At 37.6% G+C, this 17,397-nt stretch overlaps 2 protein-coding genes across 4 annotated transcripts in view; one reads left to right on the top strand and one right to left on the bottom strand.

Moving 5' to 3' along the window:
• The window catches only part of ar (androgen receptor), a 56,838-nt gene extending 52,246 nt beyond the window's left edge, over positions 1–4,592 (top strand). The window contains exon 8 of the mRNA XM_043239668.1: positions 381–4,592. Coding sequence (XP_043095603.1) covers positions 381–539 — 159 coding nt within the window. The 3' untranslated portion in view covers positions 540–4,592. The remainder of the gene's footprint in view (positions 1–380) is intronic.
• ophn1 (oligophrenin 1) overlaps positions 2,165–17,397 on the bottom strand; it is a 30,433-nt gene continuing 15,200 nt past the window's right edge. For 2 of the 3 annotated variants that reach the window (XM_043239671.1, XM_043239669.1), the window contains 7 exons: positions 16,220–16,379; positions 15,844–15,982; positions 13,178–13,504; positions 12,426–12,555; positions 8,897–8,947; positions 6,260–6,299; positions 2,165–6,184 (listed from right to left, as the gene is read on the bottom strand). In XM_043239671.1, coding sequence (XP_043095606.1) covers positions 6,173–6,184; positions 6,260–6,299; positions 8,897–8,947; positions 12,426–12,555; positions 13,178–13,504; positions 15,844–15,982; positions 16,220–16,379 — 859 coding nt within the window. In that variant the 3' untranslated portion in view covers positions 2,165–6,172. Of the gene's footprint in view, positions 6,185–6,259; positions 6,300–8,896; positions 8,948–11,962; positions 12,259–12,425; positions 12,556–13,177; positions 13,505–15,843; positions 15,983–16,219; positions 16,380–17,397 lie in introns of those variants that run through there. The other variant, XM_043239670.1, reaches the window with a different exon arrangement.

The following is a 17,397-nucleotide window of genomic DNA, read 5'->3' on the forward strand; positions in this document are numbered from 1 at the left end:
GCACTATTTGCATTGAGCAACTTTAAAGGTGTACATTTTACCAGTTTGTTCAAACATCTAATGTCTAATTTACTTTATTCTGAGTAATAAATACAGCATAAGGAATTTTATAAACAATACTAATGTGTACAAGTCTGAGATGCAAGTCTGAAATGCAAATTTTTTGGCCATATTTGAACCATTAACCGATTTACATAATAACTTTAGTAAATCTTATTCTGAAACAGCACAGACAGCACAAGGAAATAACAACACTACCGACAGGCAGAATTCATTTTAGTAAATTTTCCTGTAATATTAAATGCGCTATGATTTTCTGTCACTTCATTTTTTCATATTACTTCCCCCTCTTTCTGTCTCTCATTCTCTCCCTCACCCAGATTGTTCAGAAGTTGCACCAGTTCACCTTTGACCTCTTTGTCCAAGCTCGGTCCTTGCCCACAAAGGTCAGCTTTCCCGAAATGATTGCAGAAATAATCTCGGTCCAGGTGCCAAAGATCCTCGCCGGCCTGTCTAAACCAATCCTGTTTCACAAATGACAAGACTACGCCCCTGAACCACTGATCCATACCGACCCCACCCCGGCCATATGAGCCAGTGAGTTTGGCCTGATCCAGTTTGATCCAGCCTAAACCAGCCTGCGACGCTTTTAATCTGGACTCGACACGAGCGACAAGACTAAACGATACTGATTTTTTTGACTTTCCATTTTTTTAAATTCTCCTCTTCTCTTCTACCCTCCCTCCCTTTCTATATCAGTCTCGTCTCTCTCTCTCCTTTTGAAAAATGGCCCTGAAAAGTAGCGGGACCATTACATCATTACAGTTGTCTATCTTCTCCTCAGAGATCATTTGAGCTCATTTTCTCAAACTGACAGCATGGTGTGAAGCAGGTTTTATTCTTTCTTTCGACCAGCAGTTATCCTTCAAGAGTTACAACGTGTTGCCTGGTGGACAGGTTGGAGAAAAAAAATCACACTGAAGTTTAATCTGAGCCCTTAATCAAAAAAGAAAAGGGCATTACGCAGATCTCTGTTGGAGTCTGTGACACCTCCACTCTCTATGCATCGCAGGATAGAAAGGTTTCAATGCAAAGCAGCATGCATAGAGAAATACATGTGAACGTGACAAAAACCATGACAGAATCTCTTCGCTTGTGACTTTTACTCTTGTTAGTTAGAACAACACGCTACTAAATACAGTATTGTAGTATTACGACAGTTTGGATTTTAGTACAGCAGGCTGGCTATCAGTCTTCTCCCTGCTCTGTTAGTTTATTGATTGTAAAACAAGTGCTTCATTCATTTCTTATGAAATGTGGAGGCTCTTTATAAAAGCTTTTTAAAAGGCATCATTCATTTGGGATCAGACAATTTGTGACTTTTTCATTTGACTGAAAATCTGTCACAGTTGCGTTTTGCTACCAAGAACAAAAGGACAGCACAAAAAAAAAAAAAAAAAAAAAAAAAAAAAAGTTTTTTTTTTTTTTTCTTCACAGTCATCAAGACTTGCCTCCTCCAGACAGCAGACTTTTGTTAAGACGGGATTCAGTGCCCTCTATTGCAACCTGGATAATTAAGTGCAGGTTTAAGGGTAAATTGTTGACAGTTTGTACATAGAACACAAATAGAGCAACACTTGATTGTCAGCCTGGACGATCTTCGAATATATACACACAAACATATATATAAATCTATGCATGCTGTCTTCATATCCATCAACAAAACAACAAACAAATAACTGCATGCTAAAGCCCTGGATATTCAAACAAACCAAACTGCATTTCCAGTAAGCTAAATGGATATTGTTAGGAAACTGGACGTTTCCCATAAAGCTCTTATGAAGTTACTCTCTCTCTCTCTCTCTCTGATTCACTGTCCGTAATGGAAGATTTGGCAAGGTAATGTTCTTGTATATACATGTAAAAGTTAAGCGTGGTTCTTTTTAACATTTCTGTGCTAATGTATGGATGTAGTCAATAGTTTCACAGTGCAGTTTCCTCTCTTTCCTTTATAACAAGTGCCACCGAGGGATTTGTATTTCTCTGTGCTAGCAGTATGTAATAACATGCTTAACACACTCTTTTAAGGAGCACTTTTAGAATACCAAAACATGCTTCAAATGGTGCACAGCTTAAAAAAAAAAGAATAAAAATTAAATAAAAAAAGCTATGCCTATGTTCTAACACAGGGCAGTACTGTTATTTTATCAGAAACTCGTACCAAATATCTTAATCATCATCAACGACAAGCGGTGCTAAAGCTCTCCTCTTTATTTACGAGGGTGTAAACAGGACAGTACACACAAAAATGAGAACTGTCATTTACCCAAGTTCTCCCAAACCTGCAGACTACGCGTTATTTCTTTTGTTGGACACAAAAGAAAATTAAAACTTTCTGGTGGCCACTGACTTGCACAGAATGGGGAAAAAAACCTACCGCTTGCTGTTTGGTGACCAGCGTTCTTCAAAATATCTCAAGTCTTCAATAAAGAAACTCTTACAGGTTTGGGAGAACTTGAGGTTGAGTTAATGATGACAGATAATCATTTTTGGCTGAACTCTTGCTCTAAACAAAAGACAAAAAAACACGGCATATGTATTTTTTTTTAAAACCGCTTTCGCTTCAATTAAAGCATTCTGTATTTATCTGTCAGAAAGGAACATCTTTACTCGCTTTCCTCATACTCCGGTGCAGCGCGTTTTTCTAGACGTCTTGTCAACTTTTTTCCTCCTCATGCTATCCGTTTCTAAATGATTGAATAATGCTTGCAGCGTTATGTATGTAGATTACTCTTTAAAGAGCCCCCAAAATTGCGGCACTGTGTTGTCTTTGTCAGGCCTGGGGTGACCTGGGGTGTACTTTCGGCAGAGCAGGGAGTTTTCCGCCGAGTTAAAACGACGAGATGCGGTTTAGCTGCTCGAGCTCTTGTCGCCGCGGAGCATGTTGACGGTTTAAATGTGCCAGGCAGAGAATAGGCTGTCAGAGACAGCTCCTCTGCGCTGACAGCACCGAGCACCGCGCAATTACACGCAGGTGTTTACCCATTTAGATGGCCCAAAAGCGCTCATTAGAATTTGCAGAACTCCAAACTGCACTTTTACCTTGCCAAAAAAAAGAACTCATGACTTTCACCACAAACATGTAACGCTTTAGGACAGAGCCGAAGCCAAGGTCTGAACACAAAGCCGTTCCTTACCCGGCGGACTTTCGGAGGGGGCACTTGCATGTAAACACCGACGTAGTCCATTCACACTCGCCTTTGCCAGAGACGCTGTCTTATAATTGTCTGTTTACAATGAAACGTTTGTAATACGTCAGTTAGCGACACTCTGACGTAACACCTCTCTCGGCTCGCGCCGCGCTCGCGAGACCGACTCTCGCTTGGATGATCCATACGCAGATTTGTGACTTTCTTAACACGTCTCTTATGAGCCTACGATGTAGAACGTTGCGTGTTGGTTTTCAATTAAAGTCTTAGGATTTACTGTTACTGTGTGTGTGCAGTGTGGTCAACCAATAGCAAAAGCATATGTGTGTGTGTTTATATGCGCTCTTGTAAATCTGTTAGCGGCCTCTGCTTAGCTGCCCTCAAAGGAGCAAACAGGGAAGAAAGCAATAAGACATTTTTGGGGTCTTTTGCTAAATATTGAATTTGGCCTGCGTTTTAAAAAAAAAAGAAAAAAAAAAGAAAAAAAAAAAAAAAAAAGTTTGCTTGGATCCTACTAATGTTTGTGCTCTCACACGAACAAGAAAACCTGGAGTCTTAATAACAGTCTGCATGTCACTGGGATGCTTCCTGTGGTTATAAATTGGTCTTTCAGTGCAAAAATCTTGCCGAACAATGTCTCACTGATATATTTTCCCCAGCAATGAGGGAAGTAATTTCTCACGCTTTCTAATGTGTGTATTACTGCGAAGCATCTTGACATAAAGTTGTATGTTAAACTGAGAGCGCCACACTGGTTTACAGACACTCAATGTGCTAATGCATCCATATGAATCGTTTGCAGGCTCAGCTGTGTCTATTTTCTGTCCTGTTTCAGCTTTGTAAACTCCCATATATGTAACAATGACATGATTTTTGAACCCTTCGCTGGCTGATACGAGCAATTACACGACTAATCATTGGCGAATGCTTTTTTACAGCTTTTTCTCTGGTGTGAATAATTCCTGTCTTTTCCTGGTGTTATGGGATATTTTTCGCTTTTCCATATGCAGAAGGAGGAGCTAGATAGTTTGGCTTTATATGACTAGAAGAGGAAATTCTGGCTTCTTAAATGATGTTTGTTACTTAAATCTTTGTAACTTTCTAGTCTTTTTTTACAGCAGTTGCGTGAGTGTGTGTGTGTGTGTGTGTGTGTGTCTGTGCATGCACGCTTTTTCGCAGATTATTTAGTACTGATATGTAGTGTTGTATTGACAGTTGTTATCTGACGATTTCTTTCGAGCAGTTTGAGAACCGATTTCTACTCGTATGGAAAATCGCTTATCTGATTCCTGTTGTGTAATGCCTGTGTAAATCGGGTTCGTTTGTGTTTTACAGCTTTCAATTCAACAATAATAATAATAATAAAAAACATTTGAAAATCTTGAAGATGTTCTCTGCTATTTTTTTCATGAGACACACCCTCAGTCGGACCTAAGCAATATCACGCAAAAGCAACTGGGCATGAGAAGCATTTCTGTGGTGGAAAATTGCTTAACCTCTTCAGGCCGTGACTTGTTTTTTGGTTTTTTTTGCACTTTGGATTTTGACTGATGCACAGCTGTTTTAATTTAACTAGATTTCAGAGGTCTGCTCTCCTTCCCATCATTTATTTATTTCTATCTATCATGAGGTCATTTCATTGTATGGATTTAGTCTACCCTGGGTTGGCTCAGTGCACTTTTACCTATGGCTCCTTAATAGGAACAAAACAAACACACGTCATCTTTTTTTTTTTTTTTTTAATAAATTTGCATTTTCTTGCAGCAGTACGTTCAAACAAAAACAAAAACACGGTTTAGTGACTGTTAGGTGTTAAGAGCTTAACAAACGGCTTAAGAAACAACAAAATATTTACAAAAAATACATAAAACGGCAACTAGAAATTTGGAACTTTATGATAATAATAATAATAATACCTAGGAATGCGCTCCAGTCTGCTTCAAATCAAAACTGAGTTCATGCCAAATCCGCAAAACATGACCTAAAATTTCAACTTTAAGTTACAAAAACCTATTGACATGTATTCTTTTTTCTTATTTCCACATTTACAGTTATGTGAAAGTGAGAAAGAGACGAAATCTTTAGCTTTCACATTTAAGATTCACACTGACCAAAGAAACCGATAAAGGCTCGTGTTTCAGTCAAAGTTTGAGACTTAAAAGTCTGGTTAAGCTCAATAACGAAACTGATCTCTATATCAGTAAGGTCGGCTGATAATTTAAAAAGAAAAAGGGCAAGAGAGATGGAGAGAAAAGCTTACTGAAGCATACTTTGCTCTATGAACTAGCTGAAGTAACAAAAGTTCCTCAATCCCTTTTTAGTTTTTTTTTTTTCTTGGGAAAACCGCTATCGTGTCCCAGCAGATAAAAGGAGAAACACGTTGCAAATTACAGTAACTATTCCGCTTGTCAAAAACATTCAGAACCAGGACCCAGGTCATTCATCTCCTTCCAGTTACTAATTACTGAGATAATAACAGATAATTAATAGAAGGATGTTCAGCTCTTGCGTAATTAAATACTGATTAGTGTTGATTCAGAATATTATATAATTCAACTGGGCTGTTCCACCTTCTGTCGCTCTTAAAGTGAAGTCTGTAGTGCGTCTGTAGAGTGAGACAGTAAAACCCTAAGTCTTATCGCTCTATTAAATAGTTCACAGAAAAGGGAGATACTGAGAGACACAATGAGTGAGAACAAGTGGGAGTTTTCCCTGTTGTGCGCAGGAAGGTCAGCATGTTTAAGAAAGAAAAAAGGATTCAATGCTTTCTTTTTGATCTTTGATCCAGGCAAGAATCAAAGACTTAGTTTTACGGCAAAGTAAGCAAGTGCAAAAAAACTGGCGCCAAAAAAAAAAAAAGCCCCCTTGACAACTCAATCAAACACACACGCCAAAAAAAAAATTAATTAATTGGTCCACAAGACACTGATTCACAAGTTGTAGGAGTGACTGGAAGGATGTTCTTATTTAGTGTTCTGCAAAGACAAACAAGTGAAAATAATGAGCATCAGCATTATAGATGATAAAACATAAGAATGAACATGTCGTACCTCATCTTTAGTAGCTGCAGGTGAGGCGTTCGGAGAGGAGCTGCAGGACACAAAACAGTGAGTAATTCATTTCAGCAACCAAGGCATAGTTCACCCAATACAGAAAATTCAGCTATTAGTTATATATGCGATTTTTATTTTTTATTTTTGGAACATTTTCAAAAATGTAATTTCAGACTTTGTTTTTCCTGCAGTGGCATTACAAAGAGACCAGCTCCAAAACAGTTCTTAAATCACTATTAAATGTTTCCATATAGGTTTTAATTGTTCATTCAATTTAAAACTATTAACTAACTGAAATAAAACTGAAATGAGATATCAGTTAGATGAAAACTATAAACTAGAAATCTTAGCATGGCAACTAACTGAAATAAGCACTAAAATAGTCATTTTGAAGAATTTCATAGAATGAACTTGAGAAGTAAAACTAAAAATGACAAAATTAAACTAGTTAAATGAAACTGAAATGAAAACAGAAAAACACACACACACACACACACACACATATATATATATATATATATATATATACTTATTATATATTATATTAATATTTATAACTATAATAGCATAGAAATAATACTAAAAATACTATGACGCTCAAGCCAATGTTTGATGTTCATGAAAATTTGGACTGACATGGTGGTGAGAAAATGATGACAGCATTGTAATTTTTAGTTGAATTATTCTTTTACAATGCCACTGTCACGTTCAACGGTACACTAGATTTTATGTGCATGAAATACGGGCACCTGCATAGCAAGCAGTGTGCACTAGCTTGCAAAATATGTGGGGTTTGTTTTTTGTTAACGTTGATGCTTTGCATTGGTCAAAACCTTTATCTTAGTATCCTCTGAGAGCTCCGTCAGGGATGTGTTCTAGCATTGTGAAAGGCCTTGAACTTGAACTACACGAGCGTGTGTCGCGGGCTTGGAGAGCTGCCACGAGCAGTGAAAAGAATCCTCCAAAACTCGAACAGGCAGCCAAACTGCCCATCATCTCACATTTCATAATTCAGAATTTAGTAAAAGATCAGCTCATGCTGATTTTAGATTACGCGCAAACACAAAAATTCGCTACCGACTGCAAAACCAGTCTGACTTTATCTGCACTTCCCTGTTGTGTCTAGGAACATTTTACAGGCACTCCAGCCTTATTTAAACCCTTGTGCTTAAAAGGACAGTTCAAACTATATTGAAAATGTTGTTCCACCCCTGTATAACTTCTTTCTGTTGTGGAACATAAATATACTTTTAGTTTCCACTGTATGCAACAGTTTCTCAAATGATCACCATTTATGTTCCACGGGAGAAATCAAACCATACACATTTAAAACGACTTGAGGGTGAGTAAATTACAAAATTTAAATTTTTGCCTCAACTATTTCTTTCAGCTCACCCAAAAATGCAAATTCTACTCGATTGCATGACTTTTTTTTTTTTTTTTTTTTTCCTGTGGAACATAAACTGAGAAATTTGAAGAATGTCGCTTTTATTTGTGCACTAAAAATGACTGAGCACTGGAGCTTTCAGCATCTAAATGAAATGGCGAAACACCATAAAAGTGCTATTAAATTGGTTTAATTTATGACCATGGGATGTCGAGCTCCAAAAGTCCACAAAAACACCATATTCCAAATCCACACATGAACTCCTTATTTACTGATAATCTCCAGTGAGCTTTTGTGTGTCACTGAACTGAATTGGACTGAATCATTCTGATTTTGTAAATAAAGTATTGACATAAACGATTCATTTGCGATTAAGCATTTGACAGATGTTTTTATCCAAGACGTCTCGCGCTGAATTCATTTACTTCATATATTTTCCTTGCGAATCAAACCCATGACCTTGGTGATGCTGGCGCTATGAACGCTCGGATAACTGAGTCGCTGATTCATACGAATTTACTGAAAAGATTCAGCGTATAAGAACATTTATGAACCGGACATTCAGTCAGACATGAACTAGAACAGACTGTTCCTCACACAAAGCTATTGTATGACGAAGCAGACTTGGAACATACGGAGGCGCATGATTCATATGGACCAATTTTATGGTGCTTCTACATCCTTTTCGAAGCATATAATTAGAGTCGCTGAAATTTACTTTAAAAACTGCGACCAAATTATTTTTAAATATTTCTTCTGTGTTCCACGAGACAAAGAAAGGGCTTGGAACGACATGACTACGTGATGACAGAATTTTTATTTTTTGCAAAAACTGTTCCTTTAAGCCAAAGGGTTCAAATAAGGCTACTGTACTTTTAGGTGCAAATCTGAGCGTGTGTGTTTTAAGAGAGCGTGCACATGTTACCCTTTTCCCAGATGTAGATCAAATTATCTGCCCTTAAGTACTCGTCTATTTGAGGGATTTGAACTAAACCGCCGTTCAGGACTAAACAAAGCAATTGGATATATGTCTCGTTTTGTATTTGGTCTGTAACACAAGGATGTGCATGTGGTTCAGCATGTGGTCGTGTATGAAACACAACTTTATTTAAAAGTACCACATCAAAAGCCCATCGGGTTTTAATGGCTCCGCTCTAAGTGAGGTCAGGCAGCTGCTGGAAACAATGAAATGTTCACGCACATCCCCTCCTGAGTCAGCACATGCCCTCTCATACACGCACACGTACCTTCCCATCTGCCTGGAAGCGTTCTCAAAAAATTTGGTTTTGGAGGCGACACTACAGGGAAAGAAAGAGGAAAAGAAGAATACGTCACTACATCGCTGATCATGAATGGAAATTATCAACTGAGAGCATTCAGACGAAGACAAGAATGAGTACTTTTGTGTTCATGTTGTTTACGTGCTGTGAAGAAAATTCCAAATATGCTTAATCAAATTACAGAAAATGAAAAAATGCTGCAGTCAAGTTAAAAACATCAGTCCCAAATGTGGACAGTTCTCCGTTTTGAATCTCATTTACACTTGAATCTCAGCATGGGCACATTGCATTGCAAATATCTGCATTTGAAACACTTGTCAGTGTTGCAAAATGTTTAAACAATTGTGAAAAAGTTACACATGTGTTAATACATGTATCTGAGCTCTTGAAATAAATATACTGAATATACTGAAGTAGTGACTGCACTAGAAGTTAGTCTGATATTTTGATACCATACTATATTTACGTTTCAGATAAAAATTCTGTCTAACACATTCAAATTCATCAGTGCACTTATCAGAAATAGTTAGTTATAGAATTATTATGTATGTATAAGTAAGCATTCTTTAGCTCTATTCTGAACATACTCATTCAATTATGTAGCCCTGTTACATTGTTTTTAGAAAGGTTTATTGTTTTCTTGACATATTTTTCATAGACCATATTAAAATGATTACATATTCCCAGTATCTGTTAATGAATAACTAAATTATTACATCAAAACTTTTTTTTAATTTGTGTTTTGTTTTTTTATTTCCTACGAGTTGATTATTATTCTTTTAAGAAATCTGCCCCTTACAAATAAGCGAGGCAGATACACGCCTCATTTTCTGGAGGGAAAAAAAATGACCAAAAAATCTGCAACAACAACAACAACAACAAAAAAGCATCAACTCAACTGAAAATAAGAGAGCCAGTATGCTTGAGTCTGTGTGTGTTTTCAGTTGAAGCTTGATTGAAGCCTTTCTGAGATAAGACACACGAGACTGTTTGACACCGTGGCCAGCATACCCACATGTTTTCTCAGTCTAAGATTACTGTTCCCTACCTCTCCCTCTGCTCTCAGAATGGCAATTATGAGGATATGACAAGCAGAAACTTATACTTGATCGAAGATTAGCAGCCTCATACAGATAAAGTCTGCTGTATATAGCATGTTTACAGTGGCTTGAGAAAGGATTCCGACACTTTTCTAATTCCCTCAGTTTACTCCTTCCTCGCAAATCCTGCTGTAAAATTGAGCTCTCTGGGATATTTGTATTTCCACGCACTTAAACTCAACATTATTTTAATGTGACTGTCATGAAATTTAGTGAGTGTTTTTGGCTAAAAAGAATTTGTTGTTAAAAAAAACTGTAACAGAATTAAATCCCTTTGTCGCAGAAGTTTTCAGTTTATAAGATGGAAAACAACTGTGTTAATAAGGACAAAAATGCCGTCAAATTGACTTCTACCTGTGAACCATTAAAACTGCAGTCAAGGACTGCTGTGAAAATGACGAGTTAAAAGCATTCCTGGGTCTGAGTTAAAGTAAAACAAATGCATACATTTCAGGAAAAACACATAAAACTATATCCAAGCCATCGGATGTCCCAGTGAGCACCCTAGGTTGGACGAGCCATTAAACAACTCAGCCGCTGCCTAGAAAAGGTCATTCCTCAAAACTGTGTGAACCAGGAATCTTCCAAGATGACCACAGGGAGACCAACAATCACTCCGCAGGATCTACAGCGCTCACTGGTTGACAACGGAGTAAACACGCACCAGCCAGCCTTTGCAATGGTCTTGCAAAACACTGGCCTGTATGGAGAGGGTGGCATCAAGGGGCCATTCCTCAAAAAGAATCATGTGAAAGCATGTCAGGAGTTTGCCAAAATGCATAACAGTGATCCAGCCGCATTGAAGGAAACGATCAGATCTTGGGTGGCACAAATCTACGGTATATCTGCTTACACCACAAAAAAGCACCATCCATATGCTAAAGTATTATGAAGGGCTTCTCTTCATCAAAAGGAACTGGACATGTTCATAAAACAGGAAGACGGATGGAGCAAAATACAGAAAGGTAATGCAATATAGGGCCACAAAATGAATTGCAATATGAAATGTGTATGTATTAATCTACAAAACAGACCAAATAATAATATGTAGAGAGCGAAAAACTATTGTGAATTTCCCACAGTTTTCCTCCAAAAAGTTTTGAGTGTTTAAAGTAAGCAAAAAAAAAAAAAAACAGAAATTGTTTGATGACAATTTAAATATTCTATATAATAGCAATGTCATTTGCATATTCAATTCATTTCTGGGTTCCTAAAAATAACTGTACGAATCAAAAATAAAAAGACACCCTCGGAGAACTAAGGTGGATAGAGATCTGAATCCACCATAAGTTCAGGAATAATTTTAATGCCATGAGAATTGGCTTCTTTTTCACACAGTTGACTTTTGGCTCAACTGAAAGAGGTCTGAGAGGTAGCTTAGGCAAAACTAAGTCAGTTTGGAGACAGAGACTTTCTAGTTCGTAGTTCTTGTACACCCTGTTCATCCAGAGAGCTGCTGTCACAATGGACTTTTATGTCTTTTTGTTCTTTTGGTCTTGATATAGCTGCTCAGCAACAATAGCAGATATCCAATGTTGTGGATGCATTTCAAATCATTCATGTAGGATTTTAATTAAAATTGCAATTGAAAATGTAATATATGCTTACTTTTGTCTAAATACTTTAACTATTTTTTTTCTAATTAAATAAATTTAGGCATCACAACATTTTAATGCACAGTATGAAAAAATGGATATTCATTTTAAACAAGGAGTACACTGACAATGTTAATAAAAATGTGTTTTTGAACTTAACTTCAATCCTAAAGATATGATGACTTGATTGATAACGTTTCAGTTCAATAGAGCTGCAAACTGTTCAGTTTTGGCACTGAACAGTTTGCAGCTCTATTGCAAAAACCTATTTTAGTCTGCAAAAAAAAATAAAAAATACAAAGCTTGTGAAAAAGTTCTTTCTTCAGTAGGTCAATATCTCCAGACACAAGTCTAAATGAACATCACAGTGGCACCAGAACAAAAATGTATCTCACAATGACCCAATCAAAGTCCTGAACTCAATCCAACCGAGAATCTGTAGCGCTACTTGAAAATTGCAGTGGACAGGTGTCGAGCAAGTAACCGGAAAAATCTGGAACAAATCTGCCTGGATGAATGAGCCAAAATCACACCTGAGCGGCATGCAAAGCTGATATATCCTTCACCCAAATATATCCTGTCACTGTTGTCTGGGTTGCCACTCCCCGTGTGCTATGCGACATATTTCAACTTTCTGGCCATGTATAAAACAAGAATGAAAAGAAAAAAAAAAAGCAATGTTACAAAACTTAAATTGGAGTTTCAAAAAAATATTTCCACAGAGAAACACTCACTCATAAATCAGCAGCAGTAAAAATCTGCGCAGTGGAGGAGGGTTTATGGTGAGTGATGTGTACTCACTACGATGCTGGAGTGTCTTCATTAGATGTTTTATTGAGGAGACGAGAGGGTGGATCTGGTGGTCGAGTGGGTGGCCGACAGATGGAACTCTTCTCTGAGAAAGACCGTCCTTTCAGCCCCTGAGCCTCTCCTGTTACACACATACACAATCCTGTTACAACCATTTTAACCGACTGACTCACTGCATCATGATTATTGTACTGTAGATCACATGGTACAATCATGCTGGTTCTCATCACTCATACTTCAAATGCTGCTAACACTTTTTTAATGGTCTCTTTACTAGTAGCTTATTAGCATGCGTATCACAAGAATTTTAGCCATTTAATAGGAGTAATTATGCACATATTAATGCCTCATTCTCTATTTCCTAATACTACCCAAAACCTAAACTTAACAACTAACTTCCTCACTTTTAATAAGCAGTAAATTGACCTATAAGATTGACCATGACATACAAAGAAAAAATAATCTCAACCTATCTAATGTTTTTTTTTTTTTTTTTTTTTAATAAAGGTCATATAGTCTGATATTTTAACTGGCCTTGACACATTATGAAGGTCTGTAGGGGTCCTCTCTATGATCTTTTCCAGCTCTGACTGAATGTTAGTTGAACCAAGTGACTTAGTGACGAAGCAATTTTGACCTGAATTTTGAATTTTTATGGTATTAATATCAGGACAGTTGAATCATACGGCCCCCTAAAATGACTAAATCGATTGCAATGTAATGAATATGTGTTGCTTGTTTACCAGCTGTTCCTCTGAGTAGTGGCCCCTTCCCTTGGAAAGATTGAACTCGGTTCACTGTCACTCCCGATTCCCCATTGGTCGCCACCATGGCGTCTGTCCTCTGGCCATCCTGTAGCCTAGCTTCAACCCTGCTGATGTCCGAATCCAAGGGCCGGAGAGCAGCTCTGGGTTGAGCAGGCTTCCGAGATATCGGAGAGGAGAGCGGGATTGATGGAGGAGAGATGGAAGGAGGTGCCAGTTTTGTTCTCTGATGAGGAACCGGACTGGTGAGACCGGTGTCTCCCTCGGGTTCACCGTCATTGTGGGTTGCACCATTTTGCTCTCGCCCTGCAAAGCAAAGAGTCAGTGAATGCACTAATGCAAGCAGTTCAGATTAAAAACTACAAAAGCTCTGGCTGGTCAGAAGCACAATTGCAACACTTTAGCCCTGAACATTCCTCAGAGGGGAGATTGTATCAGGGGTGTCGTTAAAATTTTAAATTTCCTGTTCCTGTGGCTTTAAAAGGGAGGCTATGATAGTTCCTATAAATAAATAAAGCGAACAGCTCGACAGATGCCCTGTCCTCTTGTATTTCCACAATACGAAAAATACAAGCCAATAAAGACTGAACTAGTCAAAATTAAATTATCCAAAGTGAGTCATTTCATTCCAATAACTCAACCAGAACATAATAGAAGCTTTTAACGAAAAGAAAAAGGGTATAAAGAAGCCGCGTACTGCTTAACGCAAACACGCCGATTGTTATCAGCTCAAGCCATGCGGTCAAAGTTCACTTTTCTTAAAGCCTGACACTTTTTACTTGACTTTCATTATCTCTTTATAAAGAAATTACGTTTTCTGCTGTGTGGGATTCACTGCAGCCTGGAAATGGTAAGGTTTTTATGCTTTTATAGACTTGTTTAACTGAATAAAGGTGAACCTTAGAAAAAGCGATATGAAATGAGGTATAAATGAAACACATAGTGATTTACTATCTGGTTTGATGGCTCCAGTTTAGTGTGTGAACATGTCTCATAAAAAAAAGGTTGCTATGGTCATGTGAGAACCAAGGACATGAGTTTAAAACACAGCTGTGTGTGTGTGTGTGTGTGTGTGTGTGTGTGAACATCATCAGTCAAAACAACCAGCTGTGCGTGAGCTAGCCAAACTGGACACGGACACATTTGCATGAACATGCATTCACAAACACATTCACATTTTGGCAGGGGTCCCCACACAAACACACAAAGTTGCCCGTAATACTCCTTGACTGTATCTGTATTCTGAACAAAAACACACAGGGCCAAGTTTATGCAGAGTCCAAGATTCACTGAAGCTCAACAGGTGGCTTGACGCTCAGACACACACACACACACACACACACTCGCATGCACAAACACACAGATCCCGCCACCAACTAGTTCAACAAACAGGAAACGAGCAGTTATGATCTACTCAGATAAATGATTAGATTGCAAAATACAAGAGGGGAAAACAAATTTATTCCACTGATCTGAACAAGCAAAGATCCAGCATGCTTTAATAAGCCTAATTTCATGAATATACAAACGAACCAGAGTCATATTAATAGATTAATGTGTGCATTCATTTTTGATCAAGACGGAGAAGAAAGGCTCAGATGTTAATAATGAAAATAGCTTATTAGGAAAAAGGTCCGAGAGCCAATTGAAAACAGACTGAGAGAAAGCCGTAAACACATGCAGGCATTAGCTCTCAGACACACTGGGTAGCGCGCACAGGACACACACAACGGCATACCAACACTCGTACGCACGCATTAAAAAAACACAAGGAAACACACACACACTTGCAGACCCATAGGCGCTGATGCACAGACACACACACACATACGCACGCTGCACAAGGGCAGGTAGTCGTTTAGTTTTCATGCTTTACTGAGTGTAATATTAGCTTGACTGTTGTTAAACACTGCATAACACTACTCACAATGAGGGGAGGACAACATGTCAGAGAACGAACATTTATCAGGGCATACACACACCTCGAGATCCTGCAGATTTAAACATACAATTCACAATGTGCACGGAGGGCACATTAGGAGTGTATGTGTGTGTGTGTGTGTGTGTGTGTGTGTATCAGGAAGATCAGGAAGGTTTGGTTGTATTTTCACTCTTTAGAGAAAATCACTTAAGGAGAAACAGATCCAGTTCGAGGTCCCTTCCAGAACATATGAAATCTGATCAGCTGTTATGTGTGTGCGCCTGCTAATAACTTCAATGTTTAGGTGTGTGTACTGTTTTCAAGCTGGCAGCACAAAAACAGGCTTTGCAGAAAAGGAACACGTAAAGGACTAAAAGCAAAAAAATCTAATAAAATTATTGAGCAACATTAAAAAAGCATGATATGTTTATATATAGATAGATAGATCTGAAACACATAAAACTGTAAATGTCTTATCTGAGCTGCATCTTTGTAAAAAAAAAAAAAAAAAAAAACAATTAAGAAATTGTTAACAAAATATACCAATAATAAAGTTTATAAAAATGTAAAATATTTTTTTTCATCCATACTAAAAATAAATTCTTTAAGATATAATTGACATACAGAAAAATTCACTGATAAGGCAAAAAAAAAAGCATTATAATTTGATGAGATGATGATGATGACGATGATGGTGATGGCTATCATGCTGAAGGCTATTTACGCTCAAAAACTGGAGGCTGAAGGCCGGGGTAGAGCCGGGGTGGGCGTTTTGAGATTGTGATTGGCTGCCTTCTTCGTGGTGTCACCCTTGGAGGTGGGATAGGAGGCGGCGTGGTTTCCTCAGGAGGACCCTTAAAGATCTGCAAACATCACAGACGACAGTAGTTATGTATAAAAAAAGTTCAGTTTACAAACTTCATCAGTTCACAGTATGCACTATTAAGGCCAAAAATATTGTTGTAATTATTCTCTCATAAATCAAACAGCAGATATTTTTACATTTGAGAGCACAAATACAGCAGTTTTCAGTTTGGCTTGTATAATAAAATATACAGAGCTAAACTGTCCCCTAATCATTTGGAAAAGGCATGTCTGACCTTGCTGTAGTCCTCAATGAGGATCTCCATGACGATGTTCTGGAACTTAATATCCAGCATGGCCGCTACAGTCTCCTCCTCAGCTCTCATAAGAGTGGGGCCAAATATTACACCCATATTTGACACGGTCATGAGATTTTCACTGCTGTGACTGCAAACACTAAAAAAAAAACAGAGATATTGTTGTGAGGTTTGGAATAGGATACAAGATTGTCCCTGTGATAAGTACTGTATAACGTAGCACTGGATAAAATTGCTAAATGGTGCATACAGTGTCTGCTACTTATTATAATGCAGGGCGTATTATAATAAGCCCACTACCCCAGAGCCAGGTTGAGAGTGTTTTGGAAAGTCTTTCTTTATTAGACTAGTGTCATGTTGTCACTGGACCGTAAGTTCGTTAATCATATAAATTTGTTTAGGTCTTTCAGACTTTACCGTTTGGCTTCCTGTGATGTATTGAAGGCACCTCTGCTGAATTCTGCTGATTTAAACTTATTACCAAGGTACTGTTTTCAAGCTGACTGAAATGGATTGGACAGAGTTCATAAATTTCATGAATATATTTTCTGGCACATATTAAAATACTTGCTAAAATATATAATTATAAAACAAACTAATACTTTTATTTAGCAAGGGTGCATTAAAATGATCAAAAGATGCAGTAAAGGCAAGGTTATTTCAAATAAATGCTGTTCTTTAGAACTTTCTATTTCACAAAAATATTAAACAGCACAACTGTTTCACCAAATCAGCATATTATAACGATTTTTGAAGGATCATGTTACGCATTCGGCTTTGCCATCATGGTAGTAAATTACACTTTAAAATCTGTTAAAACAAAAAAACCTGTTATTTTAAATTGCTCTGATTTCCCACAATGCTACTGTATATTTGATCAAACAAATACAGCCTTGTTATTAATATAATATAATAATTAATATAATGTTATACTATAATCATGATAATTCTATTTGGTATATACGCCGTTTAGTAAGTTAAACCTACTTATGTGAATATGCTTTACTCGTAATTAACACGATATTTAACACAAGCACAGTCTGAGACATGGAGCTATAGATCAGGTGATTTATTGTCAGGTTTATTAGAACACACACACAACCTGTCACAGGAATCAAAACACGGCTCAAATATATAATTATAAAGGTACACCGAAG

Source organism: Puntigrus tetrazona, chromosome 5 (genome assembly GCF_018831695.1).
Source record: "Puntigrus tetrazona isolate hp1 chromosome 5, ASM1883169v1, whole genome shotgun sequence".
Lineage (NCBI taxonomy): Eukaryota > Metazoa > Chordata > Actinopteri > Cypriniformes > Cyprinidae > Puntigrus > Puntigrus tetrazona.